This window comes from Rhopalosiphum maidis, chromosome 4 (assembly GCF_003676215.2).
Source record: "Rhopalosiphum maidis isolate BTI-1 chromosome 4, ASM367621v3, whole genome shotgun sequence".
NCBI lineage: Eukaryota > Metazoa > Arthropoda > Insecta > Hemiptera > Aphididae > Rhopalosiphum > Rhopalosiphum maidis.
The window spans coordinates 46,068,312-46,086,056 of NC_040880.1; the positions used below are offsets into that span (position 1 = coordinate 46,068,312).

General features: G+C 30.9%; 1 protein-coding gene across 3 annotated transcripts in view; it reads right to left on the minus strand.

Annotated features, from left to right (window-relative positions):
* Positions 1 to 4,873: 4,873 nt before the first annotated feature.
* LOC113559385 (dual 3',5'-cyclic-AMP and -GMP phosphodiesterase 11-like) overlaps positions 4,874 to 17,745 on the minus strand; it is a 76,731-nt gene continuing 63,859 nt past the window's right edge. For all 3 annotated transcript variants that reach the window (XM_026965152.1, XM_026965153.1, XM_026965154.1), the window contains 19 exons: positions 17,193 to 17,592; positions 13,730 to 14,584; positions 11,767 to 11,874; positions 11,552 to 11,689; positions 11,294 to 11,404; positions 9,892 to 9,986; positions 9,687 to 9,750; positions 8,764 to 8,898; positions 7,404 to 7,504; positions 7,204 to 7,303; positions 7,063 to 7,149; positions 6,821 to 6,988; positions 6,643 to 6,752; positions 6,477 to 6,564; positions 6,300 to 6,400; positions 5,899 to 6,040; positions 5,689 to 5,763; positions 5,524 to 5,607; positions 4,874 to 5,341 (listed from right to left, as the gene is read on the minus strand). In XM_026965152.1, the coding sequence (XP_026820953.1) occupies positions 5,228 to 5,341; positions 5,524 to 5,607; positions 5,689 to 5,763; positions 5,899 to 6,040; positions 6,300 to 6,400; positions 6,477 to 6,564; positions 6,643 to 6,752; positions 6,821 to 6,988; positions 7,063 to 7,149; positions 7,204 to 7,303; positions 7,404 to 7,504; positions 8,764 to 8,898; positions 9,687 to 9,750; positions 9,892 to 9,986; positions 11,294 to 11,404; positions 11,552 to 11,689; positions 11,767 to 11,874; positions 13,730 to 14,584; positions 17,193 to 17,592 (3,076 nt within the window). In that variant the 3' untranslated portion in view covers positions 4,874 to 5,227. The remainder of the gene's footprint in view (positions 5,342 to 5,523; positions 5,608 to 5,688; positions 5,764 to 5,898; positions 6,041 to 6,299; positions 6,401 to 6,476; positions 6,565 to 6,642; positions 6,753 to 6,820; positions 6,989 to 7,062; positions 7,150 to 7,203; positions 7,304 to 7,403; positions 7,505 to 8,763; positions 8,899 to 9,686; positions 9,751 to 9,891; positions 9,987 to 11,293; positions 11,405 to 11,551; positions 11,690 to 11,766; positions 11,875 to 13,729; positions 14,585 to 17,192; positions 17,593 to 17,745) is intronic.

The following is a 17,745-nucleotide window of genomic DNA, read 5'->3' on the forward strand; positions in this document are numbered from 1 at the left end:
TATATTTTCTTTCCGGATTAAAACACAAAATATTTTTACCTACAGCAATCAAATCGTTGAATTGAAGGCAATTTTATTTGTTACGCTGAATAAAAATGTATAATAGTGTTTACTTTCTGTCACAGCAACAGCTAATAACAGATAATTATGAGTCCGTAGAACATGTATTATATTTAATGAAACTTTATCATAACTTATAAAGTACTTATAAAGGTTTATTGTTGAAACTGAAACCGTTTTTTATATAGGATATAGGTCCTTTTTCATTTAATTTAAGATTCTCGATTCTTGGTTATTTTTCCAAAAAAGATTTTAACGAACGAGATCTTGGTTTCAATGATTCATTTTTCTAGTTTTCAATTGCAATTACTTCTTCATATAACTCTATTGCATTGTTACACGATAAAATTGTTTTGGTTTTTCTATATTCATCTACGACAACATAATATGTAACTACATCGCTTTTAATTGCATCATTAGTATTTGAAGTTTTATCATAAATTATTGTTGAGATATATATTTTTGACTTTAAATTTAGATGATTACTCTAATAATAATCAACTATTTTATCAGCATTATATCAATGTATATTATATAAAGAATATGTATTTAGATTATGAAAACAAAAATTAATATTGAAGTCAGAAGTATTTAAATAAATGAGCCGTGTTTAATTACTGTATAATAAGCTCAAGGTATAAAAAACAATATTATGAAAATTAAACACAGCGTACAACGTGTTTAGTGCATAAGGCATAACTCAATATTTCTTACAATCGTACTGTCTTGATTTAAAAATTGTGAACACTTGAACCAAAAAAATTTTAGTTTCAATATTGACTAACATTTTAAAACACATAATAAAAATATATTAAACATAAAAAATGTATATCTTGTATTCTTGTCTATAGATTAATAAAAAAAAAACTGTTTTAACGTACTTTAAAAAAAAAATCATTTTATTATTTTATAAAATTTTTGCTATACATATATTATTGTTTAAAAATAAAAATAAATAGTGTATATAGTGGTGAAACAAATATACACTTGATCAAAACTGTAGGTAACTGAGGAAGTCCAGAGGTCTGGATCCCCCACTCGAAATTTTTTTTAAATAGAAAAATTGTAGCAGTAAATCATAGTCTCAACAAGTTAGACAACAATATGTTCGTATTTGATACAAAATTTAATTTCCAGAATGTCAAATACACACGAGAAAAGTTTCAAGAAGTAGTGACTTACAAAATTTTAATTTGTGCTTACAAAATACGTATATTTTTGTATGGTCAAATCCTTGAAAATAACAAAACAACCATGGTCATATACAGAAATTACCATGACTTCGCCACTTCGCCAGCACCCTTTTTATAGGAAAAAAATTATTTAAGGGTTAAGACTTTGTAGTTGCTAATTTTCTAGTTTGGTTTGAAGTAGAAATTTTGAATTCAGGATATGTTAAGCTGACGATTGCCAAGTACCTAAAAAAGAAGACACCAATTCAAGAGTTAAAACTTAAGTTACCAATTCTGATTTGACGGTAACAAATTGGTTACTAATTTTAAAAAAAAATTTTACAAAATTCCATTTTCGGGGTACTAGTCCTACGAACCTTGAACCTTGAACGCCGTTATATTGACTTAACTAAATGTCTTAAAAAATAAATGGGTACCTATGCATCAGTTACACACTCGTTTTGCTTAAGTAATATAAAATAAATAATATTATAAATGATACATCTAAGTATCTAACTTATAAATCTAGAATATAAAATAATACTAAATATATTTAACAGATAATAATATGAAAACTTGGAATTTTATTTTATTCAATTTATACCTACTAAATTCTATATTAAACAATATTCAAAGTTGTAACTCATTACTTGTAACACATTAAATGTGCTGCACATCACACTATATTGATGGAGCTCTAAAGGTGGACTCCGGATCTAGATCCTCTCCTCTTACAGCATATTATACATAGATGTAGTATTTTCACTAAAATTGCAATTAAAAATTGTTTTATATTACCAACCTATATAAGTACCCAATGAATAATAATTAATTATCAAGACATTTAATTACACGCGTTAATGAAAAAAAAAAAAACACAATCAAAATATATTTTTTAATTAAACTCGACCTCAATAAAAAAATTCATTTCAGCATCTATAACTTGTATTTACCACTTTGGAGTTTAAAAACGATTATCATGATTGTGATTCGTAGATTTGTAATGTACCCTATACACTGTAGACGTGTGTTGTTTGTATAGTACTATTACTATAGTACCCACATCGGGCCACATGTAAAATACTATAACGTTGACGGTGCGCAAGACAGAAACACCAGTAGGTATACGATATTATTTAAATTTATCTATATTTTAAAAACCTGACCAAAATCGTTAAAACCGCCAACCGGTAGTACTCTTAATAAGACCGTAACCCTTATTTTTTAAAGGCCAAGGTTTCTATAGGTCTTTGTCCGATCAGGACCTCGCCGATCGCCATGGTTAACAAACCGTAACGTTCCGGTGTGATTATAAACGGTTACACGGCGTGTACATATTACTATCATGAACAGATTCGTTTCTGTTAGGTAATTCAGACGCGTAGCTCTGAAGATAATACAATAATCTTTTTTCCAAGATTTCAATTGCCACATTTTAATTGCATCATTTAAAATTATTAATTTTTAGCAATTTATAGTTATCGTTTTACTTTTCTTACTTTATTTATTAGAAATTAAATTTCATCATTTACAAAATATTTAAAAAAAATTCTTAAATAGGTATAATATTGTTGTACGAAAATATAGAATTGATATAATTAAAATCAAACCTTAAATAGAATAATAATTTAGATTCATATAACGATTAAGTCCGGAGGTAAACGGTAAATATTTTAGTAAAGGTAAAAAGCAAAAAAACAAATACCATGTTTAAAAATATATTAAATATTTTAAATTTACTACGTATTTATCACCACATTTATCGCCACATTAATACATAGTGTCAATCATTCAGAGTTCAGACCTGAGCAAACGTCCTTACTAGCAAAGTTAAAATTCTACCTTTGCGACTTCTGCACTATAATATGCTATTATATATTATGGAACGGATATTATATTATCAAATAGCTTTATGTAGGTTTATCATATATATAGTATTAGTTATAAACTATATATGTAGTCTGTAATGAATACCTTTGCTCTTTGGTCAAATGAATTATAAGCGCATTTATTATACACGAAACTAAAAAAAGGAAGGTAACCATTTTATGGCGTAAGCTGTGTTATGTTTTTATCAAAACCAAGCTTGTAAGTTCACGGATTGGTGTATGTAGTAATTTTGTAAAAAAAATTTTAAAAATCATAATTTTTTATAGGAAAGCCTTAAGCAACAGAAAAATGCATGTCTGGTCATTTCATATTATTTTTATTAAGCGTAGTAGGAATTTCAAGTGAATTTTAAAATGATATTTGTATGATGACGGAAAATGTCATACTTTTATTCACAAAAAAGTTACGTGTCATACCTATTCGTTATTATTTCTCATCAATGAAATAATGTTGGAAGTCGAAACTAACCAAAATTATATTGAACTATATTTTATAAAATTTTAAAATTATTAGCTATTAAAACCAATGAATAGGTACAACAACAAAATAGTAGGAAATAAAAAGATTGAAGAGTAAATTACTTTTTTATTCAATTTATTTGTTTTAATGTATGCTATCCAGATAGTATTAAATATTTGTTTGGCTCCCAATGATCTAATTATCAACTTTTGATAAAGATTAATAACAACTTAAATGTAACGTTAATCGTCTATATTATTCTTAGAATAAATAAACAATTAAAAATTACTAAGAAACTATAATAATCATTTGAATTTTGAATTTCCTAGCTATACCTCATCAAAATTTACTAAACAATTATATTTAATAATTTACAATGAAAAAATAATTAATAAACATAAATTTGTATCAGAATATGTACTCACTAGACACTACTCAATAAGTATTATAAAAAATCTCAAGAATTTATAAAGGTGGTCTTTAGGTGTAGATATTTAAGAAATAATTTTCAAATGAAAACTATTTTTAATAGTAAAGGTCATCAAACACTTATCACTGTACACTGATACACATAATATCAACTATTGACCAGTATTCAAGATGGAGTAACCACTAACAATAAGTGACAATGATAAATTACATATTATAGTATAATGCATATAAATACAAAATCCTTAAATATACGATATGTTTTCGATACCTACTCCTGTAGTTTCATTTCACCATTTTACATCACTAAAAATACTCATAATATTTTTTGAGTGTTGGATTTCTAACATTTAAATTGACAAAATTAATCATCAGTATTAGATTAAATTAACCATAAATATGACAGAAAATTACTGAATAATACAACATAGCATATACTAGGTAGACAAAATTATACATAGTAGACTGTTATAAAATCATAATTTGAATACTATAAATTTGACTGAAAGAAATCTTAAAAAATTCTCTTTAAAATAATATAATTATTGTGCAGATTTAAAATAACATAATATGTATGAATAGATTTTGTTGTTCAGGTAATATCTTTATTTCTTTAATAAAATAATAATTTAATAAAAAAAAAAAAAAAAATTAATAATAATAATAATAATAATAACTCACAACTCAAGTAACAGATATACAAACTTGTCACATAAAGTCGCAAGGGATGTAAACATGTTCAATAAATAAAAATTAATAAAGCATTTTTTTTTTTTTTTTTTTATCAACACGTGGTCTTTTAAGAATACATTGCATTGGTATATACTTATAATATACTGTATAATAATATATATTATTTAGTGTATATTCTAATGTCTATTTATTTAGTAAAAGGTAGGTGGTACAAAATACAAGAAAAAACATTAATGTCACTCTTAAAAATTATATAATCTTAATTTATACAAGTCTATAACACAGAAAATACTATTTTGTTTATAACTAAAAACATACAAGGTAAAATAATATTTATGTTTTTTTAAGTCTTATATTCTAATGAGAAGGAAGTTAGGTAGATTGGTTTTTTTCAATAGTGTGGACATTGTCTAGTTTGGAAATACGGGACACACACACACACACACACATACACACAATCAAACATAGACACACACTAACACATACAAACATCAATATATAATATATCTTATTGTATTATACATCTACTTGTGACTCTGTGGGTGATAAGTCTGTTGTGATTCTTCGAGCCAATGTGTTTTGTTCTGTCGTACTCCTTCAATCAGTGGTTCAAGTTTCTCTGACAGATCAGCAATTGCCTGTCAATTAATAATAAGGTTATTCTCAGTTAAAAATGTATCATCAATTTCGACTATTTACTTAAAAAATACCACAATACACTGACCGTTAAAAAAAAATTTAAATAAATTTATAAAAATAATAAGAATATTATTAGTTCAAAATTAAAATTTATAAGTAAAAGCTGTTAAATTAAATTCACCTGATATATGGGTAAACATATTGAGTCAATGAACCCGACTTGCATCATTGGTAACTGATCTTCTTTTTCTCGATTCATTATGTCCTATACAACAAAATTACATTTTAATATTATGTGTATAACAAAATATTCTTTGATCAATATGAATGAACCAGTTTTACATACAATGGGTGTGATATTAAATTTTCTTCTTTCTATGTCACCTTGTTCAAAAAATTCATTAGTCACCAGTTCAGCCACCTAAACATAATAAATAATTTATAACATTTAAACATGAATCACTAATAGGTAGTAGGATAATCAATACGCATATCATTATTCATAAGTATAAGTAAGTATATGACCATTGATTACGAATACTAGTGTAGCACATACTCGTTTTTCAATCTCCCATGGTTTGGTTATAGCAGCTAAATCACACACGGTCATTAGCATGGCTCTAAACAGTTCTCTATCTTCTTCTCTGGTCCAGTCGTACATACCCGTACGGACTAATTCTAGGAACTTCCCTCGTTTTCTGCACATATTTAATTAAAAATTGTTTATTATTATCAGATAAATATAAATGCTATAGTAAATATAATATAATGTTATATAAATTATAAGATATTGAAATACTCACTTGATGTAAAATGATATTGTTTCAAAAACTACATCAGATTTTATGTTTAAGTTAAAATATGAGCATTATAAATAAAAATTATTAGGTTGTTAAAAAAAACAAAATTGAAATTATCAAACAACGATTTTACTTAAATAATTTCATAAATTATTACCTGAAGTAGACAGCCAAATCAGTGGCTAAAATAGCATCTTCTAATACTTTAATAACGCGAGAATACTCATTTGGAGACAGGTTACCTAAAATTTGATTACCCTAAAAAAAATGATTTTTCATATTAACAAAAAATAATATCAAAACATAAAAAAATGTGTATAATTCAATCACATACTTGACTATTTAATATCATTAAACACTGGTCAAAATGATGGTGTTCCATAGTGGAAGTTGAGTATAGCTGTGCAAGTGGCGAGGAAACTCTGAAAATAGATAATAAAAATAAAAATAAAATCATATAATATAAATCACGACAGAGAGATAATATGCGCATGTCTTACTTTATTTGAAAGGAATTGTTTGTTCCACGATGGTCCAAATCGTGACAGAGACAAGCAATAATGAGGGCAAGGCATTCTAAATCACCAAAAACTTGCCACCAGCGTGTTGCCTAGAACAAATATTTAATAAAAAATAAAATAATTTTTATTACATTTAATTATATTATATTATACATACAGTAATGATGGAAAACATCATCTGAGCAACATTGAATGCATGCCTCCAATTGTGGTAAGTCACTGATCGATAGTTTTTTTTTACACTTAACAGCCATCGACACAAGACCTGATAGTCAATATGAAAAGGTTCGACCAAATCCATATCCATAAACATCCTTATGCTTGCCTGAAAATTAAAATAATTGTGAATGTTCGTTCATATCCACAGAGGAAAATAATGATAATACTATGTATACTAACTAGTAATGTGTCATCGTCACTCATATAAATGTCGTCAAAAGAAAAATCGTACAGATTGTACGTAACAGCCGATGGCACTTGCAAAGCCTAAAAAAACGAGAACATAAAAATCCGCAAAATAGATAAAATTGAATGATTTACCCTCAACTTTTGCGCGTCTTCCAGTGAAGCTGAAGCGTGGTAACTAAGCACGTCCAACGTAACATTTTGTTTTGCATTGGCAATGATAGCCTTCTCGAACCTACGAATTAAACTACCGAGTAACAAACGTAAAATCCTAATCGTGGCACAATAATATTGTGACAAGTGCATTTGGACTTGGTGCACTTTTACTTACTTACATGTGTGTGTTATGTATTCCCATGCCACAAAATATGGCAAACGCTTCCACGAAGTTTTCATCGTTTTTGGTAAATAAGAGATCATCAAACTTGTTGACTAACTGTAACACATAACATTTAACATTTAGTATACATCTTTGATAATGAACATTAGATTATAGATAAAAGTTTATGATAACTTTATCTTAAAACACCATCATAAAAATTTTAATAAGACCTGACAATATGAAAAATGTTGTTGATACTATCACGAACATTGCTTTTTTGTAAAAATATTACAATTACTCATATTTTTTAGAAAAAACAAAAAATGATTGTTTAACTAAATTTTAAAACGTAAAATAAGGCGTATATACATATAATAGTACAAAATAAACTTTTTTGTATTAAAAAATTATTCACAAATATTATGCATCTAAAATATTATATGTAGACCACTGTCATATTCTTATAAAATGTACGGACAAACAATATTTGAATCAGAACTTGAAACCAATGTCATAAAATTAATTAAAAACCAATATTTTTTCCTTATTAAAAATAAATAAATACACAATTTACAAACTGTAAAATAAAAAAAAAAAAACGTTAATAATATGCTGATTTGAATAAGCAAAAAACTGGATAGCGTGAAAATTAAAAACTGTATTATAACGGTTGAAAACGATTTGTACGAATACGGTTATCTCCAGTTAGTAGATAACCGGAAAGCCGGACGGAGATAGATTTTATTTTTGTCGTCGAGGTTCCGAATAATATCGACCATTAACAAACGAGCCCAACTGCGAGGTCTCTGACCGATTTCAGACGGTATAATATTACGGTTACATATTAATAACTATACGACTCGGATTTCAATGCATTTGCATCTTTTATTGGGAATGTCTAACACGATGCTTTCCAAGCTAAAAATGTGTTTTAAGTACTTTTTTATAACTACAAAAAAACGTTGAAGCACGTTTTGCATTTTTAATTTTTTAAGATATTTTTGACCTATTTCTCGTATTATCATTGAAAAAATTGACTTCATTAAAATATAAACATAGTACATACTACGTATAATAAAAATGTGTAAAACATAGTGAAATAAAAATGCTATTTGTCAAATTTTAACACTTATTTATTTCATTAATACACATTTTTTGTTCTTTGAAAACAAACTAAAACGATTAATGTAAATTTATGTTTAAATTAATTTTTTGGAGGACATATTTTAATGCTTTTAGATCATAAACCCGTTTTCTGAAAAGGCAATTTTCATAGTTTTTAGGCCATGAATGCATTTTTTTAATATTGTTATGGCACTTAAATCCGAGCCCTAAACTAATAACATTATGATTTATTATTTTTGTTAACTTACTTGTATCACTCCGATGATTTGACCGGACGAATTCTTAATCGGCATGCACAGCACCGTGGAGTGTTTGAAACCAGTGTCTTCATCCACCGACTGATCGAAACGGCTGTCTTCGTAAGCGTTTGCAATGTTTACGGTCTGAAAACGATTACGGTTCGCAATGAGTTTTGTTACACACTGTGTACGGCCGAGGCCGCTAAACTCTGGTTTTAATAGGATTATTTTTTATTCATAATGGCATTAGTGATGATTTGTATTTCTCGTCATCGGCACTATAATAATATTATAACATAGGAAACGGTTTCTCGACCGCACAAAGTCTCGTGTAGTTTTTTACGGACGTCAAAGAGTTTGAAGTAAGCGGATTTACGACAATGCGGCTATGTCCGCATTATAATAGGTATTGAAGTAATGAAGGTTTTTTTTTTTTTTTTTTAAATCTATTTTTTTGTTGTTGTTGTTGTTGAACAATCGGAGGGCGATAAGGTTTAAAAATAAATCGAGGAACCAATATTATTACAATTGTCTGGTGTTATAACAGTCGACGAGCATAGAAAAACACTAAAATATATCATTCTTATTTTGTTTATCAGCATATTATACGGGATATATACGGTGTTAATAAGCAGTAAACAAATAAACACATTTTTTTAATGTGTAACATCTTAACAGGGTAATTGATCGTGACATAACCAGTTTATTTTTATTCTTTAGAAATAGAAATAAAATAGAAATTATAATATGCGTTTAATGTTTGTGTTTTATTTGGAAATAAAAACACGTATAAACCTAAAATTAAATTACATTTTATAGGATGTTTATTTTTATAAATTCATTAATTAACGTTTTTAAGTGCATTAAATTCCTAGCCCAACGCTTATTATTCACACCGTTGTAGTGTATGTATATTTTTATGTTACGCTTACCTCTCCAGTAGTGGCCACGTAACCGGTTATACCGATGTTGACTGGAAATCTGCTTTCGAAAGGGCTAAAAAATGACGGCACTGTTAATAGTTACCTAGGTCATAAAAAGGAGGCTGGAAATAAATCGTTTAATCTCTTACTAGTGTTGAGAATTTTTCTATTTTCTCCTTCTTCGCAAAGAAGGAGAAATAGAAGGAGACTTTACCTAGTCCGCTCGTTGTCCTTCCCCTCCAAGTCGTTTGCTTCCAAGTCGAACACACGCGAAAAGCTCGCTTTGGACGCCTCGTGCAACAGCAATACCTGTTAAATACATGATTGTATAGACCATATTATATTATTAAATACCAAATAAGTTTCGTTTGTTGAAATCGAACTAACGGAGGCGCGTCAACAAATAACAACTATCCACTTTATTAATAGTAAGCAACCCATAAAATAATAAATAGGTTTAAATATACGTAATAGAACATTATATATGATGTACATAATATATGCATTATGCATAACATAATTTAAAACGTAAACACGCATACGCTTTCTGATTTATTGTAAGTTATTTTAGACCGATAAATATTATCATAACCACTTACAAAAACTATCCGAATGATTGTTATGATCTTCAAAATTGTAAAATTAGAACTTTACGAACCTTATTTTATAATAATTATTTCATAATTTCAATAAGAATCATAAAAATTCACAAACAATAAAAAATATAAACTTTAAGCTTTTAAAAGTCCCGCATGTATTGCCTCCGTCTCACCAAAATATACGTTTACCAGTTCCAATTTTGTGTGTTTAGAAATTATCAGAATGAAATGACCTATTATAAATATTAAATATAAGAACATAATCTGTGTACTGTCGTTGAATTTGTACAGTATTTTTATGTTAAGACGAGTTTCGAATATGTAAAATGAACAAAATGTTAGCATTTAAAAATGCTCATAAATTCACTTAAAAATTAAAGTATCGTAAAAAAACCAACGAGAGAACACAGATAATGTTTTCGATAACTTTAAGTCTTATAACAAGTTAATGTTCATTACAATTTAAGGTAACAACGAAAAATTAGAACTACTGGACGTACATTTTAGTATGTTATACGTTAGTAGAGCGTTTCTTAAACTGGGTTCCGCGAAGCTTAAGTAATATATGTAATAATAAAAAGCAATTTCACGCATCTCATTAAGTAATTATTATTAAAGTAATATTATATACAATTATTATTATTTTTATTATTTTTTTTTTACATATTTTTTAATTAAATACCTTTAACACAATATTAGTATATGAAATAATTATATATTTTTTTTTTTTGCAAATAATCCTATAAAAAGCTTAAAAGCTAAAAAACAAAGTAGGGGCTCCACGATAAAAGTGGACGTCAAAAAGGGTTCAACGGATAAAAAAGTTTGAGAAACGCTGCGTTAGTATAACACGGAGACGACGTGTGTGGGTACGACACCCTCTTAAGAGTAAGTAAGTATGGCGGTCGGGGAAAATGTCCTCTTTTACCCTCTGCTACTGACACGACTGTGGTTAGTGTGATTTACAATCTACATTGCACAATTATCATCATAAACATTAACATAATACACAATTACCTGGACCCTTTGACATTGTATAAGCGACTGCGTGTGGGTGAGGATTCTAAAAACCATATGCTCTATTGTGCTCTGTTCTTCGAAAATCATACGCGCGAGATCCAGTAGCACCTGATTTACAACATAATAATAATTCATTCAGCTCATTAAAAATATACCTAACAAATAATAATAATAATAATGTAGGTACACATAGAATGCATAAAATCAAGATGACCTATACATATTACTATGATTTGACCTGATTAAATTACACACCTGGTTCCTTTTTACTTCTAATTGACTTTTTTCGTATAACTGCGCGTTTCTGAGACCGATGCCACAGAATTGCAAGTAATCAGCGAAAACTTTCTCGTCGTTTTGAGTGAAACACGGTGCATTTTTCTTGTTAATCACCTGAAAATTACCAAATAACACGGTTAGTACCACGCAATATTATGTTGGTATAACGACAAATGTCACTCAAAGCTTACCTGTGCTACACCCATTACTTCGCCATTGAAATCTTTGATCGGCATGCACAGTAAACTGTGCGTTTTATAACCAGTGCGGGCATCGATATCGTGGTTGAAACGTGTATCCTGGAAACAACAATAGACTTTATTTAAATATGTATTATTATGATTGTGATACACAGGAGCCTTGAAAACGCGGTAATCTCAAAAAGACACTACACCTTGACCCAACATCATGAGGGCATCGAAATTATCTATGGAAAAGTATTTTTTTTTTTTTGACAATTTATTGGTAATCAGCAAACGGAAAGGTCTAAAAAATAATGCTAGTGTAATACATAAATGTATAATTAATGATTATCAAATCATACTTTGTAAAAAAAAAACTGGCATATAACAAAAAATACAAGATTTAAAAGGTATACACTAAAGAAGATTAAAATTGAATTTATCTTTTAATGTCATACACCAAAAACTATAAATCATTTTTTTTAAATTTGTAATATTAAATTAACATTTATCGTTAAGTAACGTCCAGACGTTTAATACACTAACATGTATACGACTTAAATTATAATAAATGTGATGATTGTTGTCTTTGAAATCGTCTAACTATTGTGTTCGTAGATTTCAGTTTTCCGAATATCTAAATATTTAAATTAGGTAGTTATTTTTATGTTCGGAATGACAAGAAGATTTTTATTGTTTTAATTTTAACAAAAACTGCTATTTTGGTTTAAATATAGAATAGGAGCATTTGATTGTAAAACCGGTTCTTCTAGTTGACAATGTACGCGAGGTTAGAAACTGATATCCGATAAAAAATTACACAACTACAATTAATACTAACGTCGTAATAATTTAATATTCAGTTTTTTTTTTTTTTGTCAATAAATAATACGTATAACATCATTTTGCAGATGTCTCCGTAAAAAATAATAAAATGGATTGATAAGAATTAGAAAATTTTATCGTTAAATCACTAAACAATCGGAACGGCCAGACAATACAATTAAAGTTTGTATTTTTTTTTTTTTGGAAACATTAAATATAACGTCAATAGTGTTGATACCACAAACTGCGGTACTGCAGAGTCTACAGTGCAAATCTAAAACAATTATGCATATGTGTAATAAACTAGAATATATCCAGAAGCCGAAACTACGTTGTACATTAATTTTAAGTTAAAACTAAATATCTACAGATTCGATGCAAGTGAATACAGAATAATACACTTAGAATGCGTCAAAAAAAATATTTAATGTAAATTTAAGATGATCGAATTTTGTTTTGATCGTATTCTATAGTAACTGCTGTTATCGAGCGAAAAACAATAAGCCACATCATTTGGGTGTACGTTTATGAACCCTCAAAATCCCTCAGCACACCTGTTTACAAACGTATCGACAATATGATATTATCGTACGACAACAATACGTTATAGGTAAGCAGTGGTCTGAAATATTACTAATATAAGTGGCGAGCCATAGGTTTTATGAAAAGGGAGTTATGAATATTTCACTATTCTCAGGCCTCGTCTTAACGAAAAAACATACATTATATTATTGCATTTACCCTGTACAGTCGTCAGTTAGTAACTATAATGGTATATCATTAACCGTGTGTCAGGCGAATTCGTATATTGTATATTATATATATATGTTACTATTACCCACTAGTGATATTTTGTCGTAAATCACCCAGTGACGACGATAAATATACTTTCATTATTTTATCATATTATATTTTATTGTTATCGACCAACCAATTGACTTATATACGAAATATTACAAATCACTGGACAGTAAAAACACTGAAAACGCGAATTTTGACAATAAATAACGAGAAATCGATTAGAAGAAAAAATTCTTAGTAGTGGTTACACCCCCCCCCCCACCACTTCGACAGTCTCGAGATCACGCCGGTGTCTTTCATCATCATTTCTATAAATATCGACTGTGTATAAAATTCGGTCATTTACCTTGTATGCGTCCGGTATGTTAACCGGATCACCGCTTTCGGCCACGTACCCGACGATGCCCGTGCCCCACGGTATGTGTATTTCTTTTTTCTTTTCCATCTCCTGCAACGTGGACCGCGAGCACACGTCGAACAGCTTGGACACCAAACACTTGGACTGGCAGCCCTGGAAGTGGTGCGGGGCGGCCGCGTTCATCGACGTCTGCAGCGAGCCCACGTTGGTGGACCCTATCGGCGACCCGACGGTCAGGCCGCCGACGGCAGCCTCTTCGACGGGCACAGCCGGTTGCGGGGCCGGCGCGTCGCAGGACGCAATAGGAACACGTTCGTTGCACGCCGACGACGACGACGAAGATGACGAATGGCGGTGCAGATTACGGTAGCTGTAGTTGTTGTTGTTGTTGTTGTTGTTGTTGTTGTTGTTGTTGTGGTGGTGATGATGGTGATGATGGTGATGGGGGTGATGGCTGCTGTTCTGGGGGATGTGGTGCAGATGGTTCTGTTGTGAGTGGTGGACGGCGGTGGTGGTGGTGGTGCGAGGAGGCTCCTCGGCCGCGGCCACGGTAGATGCAACAGTGGATGCAGTGGCGGCGAAGGTGGTGGAGGTGGCAGTGGCGGTCGTGGTGGCGGAATGGTCGTCTTTGCTCAAACAGCCGACGGTTATGCTGGCGTGCGGTCTCCGCGGGCTGCACACGCGCTTCGCTGGCCGGTGGTGGTGATCGTGCTGGCACGCCGACAGGCCGCCGCCCTGCACAAGGAACAGCGAGCCGCGGTCTGCGTTCAACAGCGTACTGACGTTCTGCAGGATCTTGTGGCACAGCGACCGCACGTCCAGTTCGTTGCATATGTCTTTCACCTGAAAAACACAACGGTAAACGTACAATATGAAGTTATAATGGTAGTTAATTCCGGTCGAATATACATACTGCAGAGAAACAGATATACAGTCATAGATAATATAAGATTAAAGATATAAATAGATAGTATAGATATACATAAGATATTACCTATGATAGGTATATATTCAGTGGCGTAGTCAGGATTTTTTTTTTGTAATAAAATAAAATTAATCTACAACCGTGTGGTAGATTAATGATAATGATTATTATCATCAGTGCAGTCAACAACGTGAATACGGCATAACAGATTACATATTTGTATTACCACGACCAAATTATTGTATTCCTATATTATAAGCATTATATTTTTGATAAAAATACGACCGAATGGGAGGTGGGGGAGGGCAACAACCACCCCTCACCCTATCTACGCCACTGTATATATTGAACTGCATCCAGACAAGAATGTATAGTTACGTATTATACTATACTCAAGTCACTAAAACGTACAAATCAGTGTAGCATACACGTTAATTATAAATGTATAAGCTACTACAGGTTACTAAAGCGTATATAGTCTTAGTGCAAAATTAATCGAATCCTTGAATAATCTATGAACGAGCATAACTTAAGACACGATTTAAATTTAAAGATATCTCTCACTTTGCATATTCAATATAATGTTATACTAGCACTATTTGTCTACAGCTGTGTGTGTATAAGTATTTACAAATACAATATAATATTATGTTTATTCAATGTTAATTGTCGCTTTTCTAGGAATGTTTTAAATCGCGGGCACGTGTCTGTTTTATATAATTAAAAGTATCTCATCCTAATAAGGAATAGGTATTACCTAATACGATAAAAATCCGTAGTTAATCGAATTTATTACAAATATATAATATACCTCTGTCCGCATAAAAAATTCAACGCGGCCGCAGATGAGCGACGGCGGCGACGGCGGCGGCGGCGAAGTATATTATTATTATATGTACGTGGGTGACACAGACATACAGACAAAAAGGAATACCCTGTACAGAGTTAATTACTATTTTATGTACGCGTGCATACATCGCGGTTCATTAAAATGCAGATCGTGTTGCGTTCTCGCAAACGCCAATTGATTTGTATAAATTCCAATAGCGGCGGGGCATTAATGAACCCCGCTTGTCCAAGGTTTAAATATGTCCAATTAAAGACTGTTTGTGTTTCTATATACGTATTATGTATAATATTATATTATTATTATTATTATTATTTATTATTATAATATGTGTGTTGGCGGTGATGCAGGCGGCAGCGACGAGACGGCTCGCTGTACGACACAATTTTGTTTAGTTGCATGCAATATCGGTTATATTGACTGTGAATTTTCGTCACCCACTCCACCTCGATCGTCACGTTTATGCTACAAATTGCAGGATGTCAACTTTTGGATTGTTCCTACAGTTCTGAACGCATCGTTATTATAATACCTACCCCTATTGCCCTATCTAACATACTTCGGATACGCAATCGCCACGCAAACCGTTTTCAAGTAAGATTGAACTCGTCTTAAAGCCCTACAAACCTAAGAAGTGTAATACAACATATGTATAAATAATACTTTTTGTTCAAGAACATTTTTATAAATATATCCAGAAATGTAAATTTCCTTTGTACAATCAAGTTATAAACACACATCAAAGGAAATTAAGTATAGTGAATTCGCACATCAGCATCCACCTTAAGTTAAATATCTATACCTACGTGACAACGTCATAAACATCAGCGGTTCGCTGACTGCTTTGATTCTCATCTCACATAAATAATGTGGATTAGGCAAGTCAAAACTATAAATGTTAAAATTAAATTGATATGTACAATTGTATTCAATCTAAATATTGGCATGTAATATAACCCGTACCACTGGCCAGTAACAAGAAAAAAAAATATTCCTATTTCAACGTTAACTAAAATCGCCTAACTTCTTATAAATATATTATACCAAAAGGTGTATATAATAGTAAATTATTAGACGCTCTTCCCTGCGAGATTGTCAAAACCAACAGTTTGACGAGTTGTACAATAGTTTCATTATTACTTATTAGTTATTAGGGTGCAGACTTTTTGCATTTGCGTGTTTCTATAATATTATATTGAATAGTTGTAAAAAATAATATTTTCGGCAAAATGAAAATTTGTTTTGTAAATTGAAATAACCTGCTTACCATACTTAAATACAGATTTGATTTTTATTGAATATCTCGAAGTTTTAGCAAAAAAGTATAATTAACAAAATTATAATACGTGCAATTTTGAACATTTCACCATGTCTTACGAAAATATTTTATTTATTTTATCTAACTTAATTATTTTTTTTATCTAGAATTTTGAAACAATACTATACTATACCTATAAACTTTTTTATTGTACAGGGTTTAGAAGTTAAAATTAAAAATAGATCATATCATTTATATCGGTTTTTAGTTATTGTACTATTTAAATAAAACGAGTAAACATCTGTTAAGAATATATTATACATTTTTTAGTAATAGAAAATAAGTCCCGATATAATATACCGATAAACATAGATCGGCAAGGAAGTGATGGTGGTGTAAACGTGTATAGGTTTAGTCTTACCAATTCAAAGATGAGCTGCTTCTCGTCTAGTTGCCGGAGCTCGTGTCTGGACCGTCTCCTTGCTACCGGCGCCGTAGTCGTCTCGTCCGGGTGTTCGTAAGACGCGAGGAATGTGGGTGTACCGTCCACAGTGGTCACCATGGGCTTTAGGCCGCCCCGTTCGAATTCGTGTGCAGATATCTTACGAACCGGTGTAGTGGTGCCACTATTGCCACCACCGCCACCACTGCAGCCAGACGTGCCTATGGATTGCTGACGTTCGATGCCCGTCGGCGTCATCGTCGCGTTTCCGCCGCTACTTCCTCCGCCACTTCCACAGCCGCCGGCGCCAGTCGCGCCACAGCTGCTGGCCGAAGCGTGTGAAACGAGCCAGGCGTCCACGATGTTTCTAGTAGCTTTTCTGAACACACGATGATAAAAAACCAATTGTGGTCAAAATCATAACATACATGTTATATTTCCAGGGTGATCAACAAGCATCAGTATATCCCCTCTTTTCTTCATAAATATAATACAGTTATTCAAAATCTAATTTTTTCGTATTTTTTTTTTT